At 41.7% G+C, this 5,789-nt stretch overlaps 1 protein-coding gene across 1 annotated transcript in view; it reads left to right on the top strand.

The window, feature by feature from the left end:
• The window catches only part of LOC103357708 (exostosin-1-like), a 360,610-nt gene that overhangs the window by 298,410 nt on the left and 56,411 nt on the right, over nucleotides 1-5,789 (top strand). Inside the window, exon 5 of the mRNA XM_008282376.1 lies at nucleotides 5,493-5,612. Within this exon, the coding sequence (XP_008280598.1) occupies nucleotides 5,493-5,612 (120 nt within the window). The remainder of the gene's footprint in view (nucleotides 1-5,492; nucleotides 5,613-5,789) is intronic.

Genomic DNA, 5,789 nt, shown 5'->3' with positions numbered 1-5,789 from the left:
ACCACTGTGCTGACTTTGTAAATTTCTTGAACTCTCAGTACCTCAGTATTAGCCATTAGTCACTGTGTTGTCTGCAGCTGATGCAAGACTCCGAACTGGTACCAAACAAAGGGAGCATTACACCTGTGCTACCTGTTTAATACAGAATGGATTTTAAGATTTTTGCATTTGCTCACAAAGCCATGCATGGGTTGACAGACAGACCTTTTCTTTCACTACTCTGTCTCTCTTTGATCCTCAGAACAGCTGCTTTTAAACTGTTCCATGATGGAGGCTGGTGGGAAAAAGAGATCATGACTCTTAAGCTTTGGAACAGCCTTCAGTCAAATGTTCCTCCATTGGCTAGTTTTTCAGAAAATCTCAGGCTGTACATGATTTCAGTGGCTTTTGGTTGCTCTTAGTGATCCTAATATTTTAGCATTTTATTTAAACAATGGGTCTGACAAGTTGTTGTGTTTGTTTTGTTTTTTTTTTAGTCCTGATTTGATTTATTTTAAACTTATACCTAAAATGCATGTTTACTCATTAGAAATGCACAAATCTCTCCTCAGCGGACAAACCTCCCCCCCACACATGTGTGGTTTAGTTATTGTGTAAGTTTAATAGTCAAGCAGTTTGGTCGACTGTGACATTAAAAACACTTCCTGATAGGTTTTATAAAACAAAGTTTCCTAGACTTTGAGGACACCTTGGAGCTGCTTAATTTGTTTCCTGCAGTAGTGAGACAGCTGGCAAGGTGGCGGGAATAAAATGGAGAGGAAGTGTCAGAAAAGACGCGTCAGCCTCAGGGTTTGGGGCGTACTGCACAGTTAACACCTTTAATAGACACGTATAATTTACTTAGACTAAATGACAGCAGCTATAAGTATAATGAAAAATATAATATCAAACAACGACAGTTTTTTTTAGTTGGTAAACAGATCCTGGATTCATGCCCTCTTTGTCTTTCTCTTTTTGTTTTTTTTTTTTTGCAGCTACAAACGCACACACTCACACAGGCGCTCACTGTTCAACACAACATCGGAGCTCTAACACCTGCTGAGAGAGTTGAATCTCATTACTTTCAATTACATCACTGAGAACTGCAGTACCTGGCTGTTTAATATGTAGAGTTTCTGTTTCCCCCCGCGGAGAGGAGTCGCGCACGACGCGCACACACCCAGGCGATCGCACAAACGCGCGCGCGCACACAAAACGCCCCTGCTGTGAAACATAAACACTATTAGAGTCAATCGAGGGGAAGAGAATGGAACTGATTTGATTGGTGTTGTTTATATTCCACCTCAGAGAGCTGAACAATTAAAGCCTGCGCTGCTGTGGACGGATCGCGGTGACGTCAGCAGCAGCTCAGCCACCTGTACCGAGTCTGCAGCGAATGTGAGCCTAATAAAGACAACAGAAACACTCTGCGCTGTAACTGTTACTCGTGTTTACGTTAGATTAGCATAACTCGGCTGCATAATCAGTAACTCGGTTTCTGTTTAAAAGATTTCCTGAGCTGTCAGACTTTCAGTCCAAACTTGTTTATAGTGCATTCGTATGGAAAACAGCAAAACATTAAAGACAGTACAAGGAGCAGAACTGTTGTTTTGCAAGCGCTCATGTGAAATACGATGTAGGAAATCCAATTTGAGAAACAGAAATAGAAGTTTGAAGGCTTATCAGACACCAAAGACTTGTACTATGAAGAAAGGCTTAGGGTTAGTGAGGTCTAACTCTTGGTTTTCAGGGCTACGATGGTGGTTCACTTATTCCTGGGGTACATCACCATAGGGGCGGCACAGTGGGGCAGTGGTTTGCCCTGTCGCCTCACAGCAAGAAGGGTTCAAGTCTTAGCCCGGGATTTTTCCGCATATAGTTTGCATGTTCTCCCCATGCAGCGTGAGTTCTTCCCGTATTCTCTGACTCCCTCCCTCAGTCCAAAGACATGTTGAGGTTAATTGGTGATTCGAAATTGTGTGTAGGTGAGAATGCGAGTGTGCTTGGTTGTCTGTCTCTATTTGTCCGTCTCTATTTGGTGATGGACTGGCGACCTTCGGCCTAAGTCAGCTGGGATAGACTCTAGACTCCCCACAACTCTACAGAGACTAAAGCAGTGAAAAGATAATAGATGGATGGACATCACCATGGTAACTTATGCTCAACACCTAACCTGCTCCGAAGAATTTTAAGCTCGAGATAACAGATGAGCACCTGTGAAAGCACAATCTACTGCCTAATCATTTCTTTTTTGAGAATGGTATCACCATTTCTAGAAGATCTTGTGGAGTTTGGTGTGAAGATAGTAAGAGGATCTCCTGGGAAGACAAGAGTATATCTGAACCCTTTTTATTTTTTCCTGATGAGCGGCATGAGAGGTATAGATTCTCAGAGGGAGAAACTCCTCTCTTCCTGGCTTTGCTGAACCTTTCTTTCCTGTTGACTGTGAGCAATTTCAAAGCCATTTCATTGTTCTTTAAGCCTTTATATGGTGATATAATCCTAAAACACAGACTGATTAAAGCACTAATGCCTTGCATTTGTTGAACTTACAGCTTTTGCATTAAGCCTACTTATCGATTTGAGTTGAAAGAATAAGACTTATACTGTCTTGCACGTCATAAGAATAGGCTACATCTAAGTATCAGAGTTAATGGAATACACAAGTGTAATCACACTCAGACCTAATTGTGCTTTAATCATGTGGCAGTGATACTGATAAGCCGGTTGACTTACACATTCACATAGTCGGCAGTTTTTTTTTTGCCAGCTTTCCATCCTGCTTTGGCTGCAGCAGCGGTGTTGCTTTGAGCCTGTGTTGTAGTTTTGAATTCTTCATATTGGTTTAGGATTATAGTAGTTCTTGTGACAAATAATTTTAAAACTCTAGACATGTCCATGTTTATGACTGGTCATCTGGTACCAACACCACTTTATTCATGTAAGTTTGCTCATGGCTAAATTGGTTTGACATAAGAAGTTGACAACCAGCTGCTTGTTACCACTTAGTGAAACCATGGTTGTTAGGTTTAATGAAGCTAGATAATGAAAAGATGTCTTGGGTAAGTTGTACTTCTTTCAGAGCACAGACCCTGTTTTACTGCTCTGAATAGTTACAACAGTTATTTTGTTGAGATAACTTCAAAGCAAGTGTTGTTAGTTGCATATTTGCTTGCAGTTCCTTCACCTTTATGCCATGACACTGCAGGTTTTTTCAATAAAATGAATGCAGGGATCAGTTTCCTCTTGCAACAGGAACCACAAAGGCTTTATTGTTTGTTACATAATCTATGTGAAAACTGGTATTTTTCAATGGAAATATCAGTTAGAGACTCACTGTCACTCTAAGCTGCCTTATTAAGCTTCACAAATCCCTGTGAGATGAGAGCTCTTTGGTTGCACCATGTGAGATGGAGCCAAGCAGCTCAGGACTCTTTGATCGCAACTCCTCATCCTTCTCCTGGACAGAGACCAGTGTTTCAAGCAAACTGACATTCATAAGTCACTATTCCTCTTTTAGGCTGTAGTAGCTGTTCCACTGGCCACGTCCGACAGGTTGGCACTATTCCGTTCAGTGAAGAGATTTTTCTTGCTGTGGCCAAAACACCAGACGGGTCCTGGGCTTCAAATCCACCACATCCTCTTGAGGGCTGATGAGGCTCTTCAGAAACACTGGCTGCAAGCCTGCTTATTCCCTTTACAGCTTCATTGTCAAGCTGAGTGGGGCAGCTTACTGTAGGTCACGTCTGACCTCATCCAGAAGGTTTTCCACCCCCCTCTCCATCAAGACAGCGTCCTGCTATCCCTCTTCCTGGCGTATCTAAATGTTTAGCTCCCTGGTCAGGATCATCGTATCCCTTGATTTTATCCCTTCACTGACTCCCCCTGAGGGTGTTACTCTTGCAATCCACAAACCAGCTGCTCATGTTTTCCATGTCAAGGTGAGCTGGGACCTCGGTTTTCCTCTGGCACACCAGGAACAGGATATTTGGGCTCCAGTAGCAGATCAGCACTGTTAGATGGTACATGCCCAATGCAATGTTATTTCCTTTGATATTCATTCAAATGAAATCAATGAACAACTGTTGAGACAATGTAAGATTAATGGCAAGCAATTGGGGAAACTACTAAGATCTAATTCTCCACTAAAATTCTCCTTCGCTGAAGCCCTGTTCAGACGTGGGATATGTAACATTGCTGCTTCGTCAGTCTGCTAAATTGACGGCATTCTGTGATTCACACATAGGCCGCTTTTACTTAATTGTCCCTCATGGCTTCATCGTCACTTTGTGCGACACCTCGCCTGTGTGAGGTGAAGAAATGTCTGCTGTTCGATCCTGATCAATGACAGGAATAATTCAAACATTATAAGTTATTAATGAAGCTACTGATCCACTCATATGGATGCTGCTGCTGTGTGATGCTGCAGGTATTTAATAAACTCAGAGGAAATACTCCTACAAGCAGCCGGAAGCAACAAACTAAACTTCAGCTGCAGTCAGTGTTTTGTCAAAACCTGTTTTATATTCTTTCTGTGTGCGTCTCATTAATCTGACCTGTTCTGTCTCCGTTGCAGTGAAGTTTTATTTCTGTGAACTTTTCAGTTTGGAGTAGATGTGAAATTTGCAGAGAAAAAAGAATGAGAAAGGTGTTTTCTACTTTTGTCTGTCTCATATGACTCCCTGTAATGTTTTCAGACCAATGTTGGCGCTGAAATGTAAAAAGAAAACAAAAAAAAAAAACCTCCCTAAATCGTTTCATATACCTTGATGTATGCTGCTAGTGTGTGCTTATCTGTTAATCCCAAAGCATGCAGTTCTGCCATGTTGAAATGTCATCAGGTCTGACCCAGTGAGATAGCGACTTTTACAGAAAAGTCAAAAGTACATGTCTGAAAAGGCCTTATATTACAATGTCACCATCATATAGGTGTAATTTCTACTGGAATAACAACTGGAAGTGGAAACTTGGTGGTCTGCTTCATACCACTCTAAATTATAAATCAAATATCTTGTGGGTTTTGGAAAACTGGCCGAGCCCAGTGAAAAAAGAAAAGTCTTGTATGAGGAAAATACATTAGAAATATCAACTTTTGAGTGATTGAAAAAAAGTACATATTGTCCAGTAAAATATAACCCAGATTTGTGTTGATGAACAGGTACTTGAGTGTTCTCTCTAGTGGAAACCAAATAGTGTTCAGTGTAAGGTGTGCCTGCAGTATTAGAGCTGGACAGCAGGTGGTTGAGTCGCCATACTATCCTGGGGATAAGCTACTTGATGGACAGAGTAAGATGTGGGGGTGGGAGAGTCTTGAGGGGGAAGTTTCCTCTAATCTTTTCTGCATGTCCACACAATTACTGACGCTTCCTCCACCTGTCTGCCCGTCTTCACACTATTATTTTTTTTTTCACACACCGATTCTCATCCTTCACTCAAGATTGTTTAAAATCTAACTTAATCTATCTCACTGTCATTTTTGTCCCCTTGCTTTTCTTCCTCGGCTCTTCCTCCAGGTTCCCTCCATTATCCGATCTGTGGGCCGTGACAGGATCTTGGCTCTCCGCCAGCAGACTCAGTTCCTCTGGGATGCCTACTTCTCCTCTGTAGCCAAAATAGTCTTAACGACTCTGGAGGTAAGCCCGCAAAAATGGTAATAATGGGAGTTGTGGATTTAGTTTTGTCAGGAGAGCTTCATTTAATCAGCCAATCTGCTGTGTCTTGTTCCATACTGTACATTGCTGCTGGCGATGCATCAGCTCCCGATGATAAACTTTTGAGAGAAATCTTTGTCAGTTATATATATATATATA

This window comes from Stegastes partitus, unplaced genomic scaffold (genome assembly GCF_000690725.1).
Source record: "Stegastes partitus isolate 25-593 unplaced genomic scaffold, Stegastes_partitus-1.0.2 Scaffold269, whole genome shotgun sequence".
NCBI classification, from domain to species: Eukaryota; Metazoa; Chordata; class Actinopteri; family Pomacentridae; genus Stegastes; species Stegastes partitus.
Note: the sequence above shows the minus strand (reverse complement) of the source record. Positions and strands in the feature narration are given on the sequence as shown.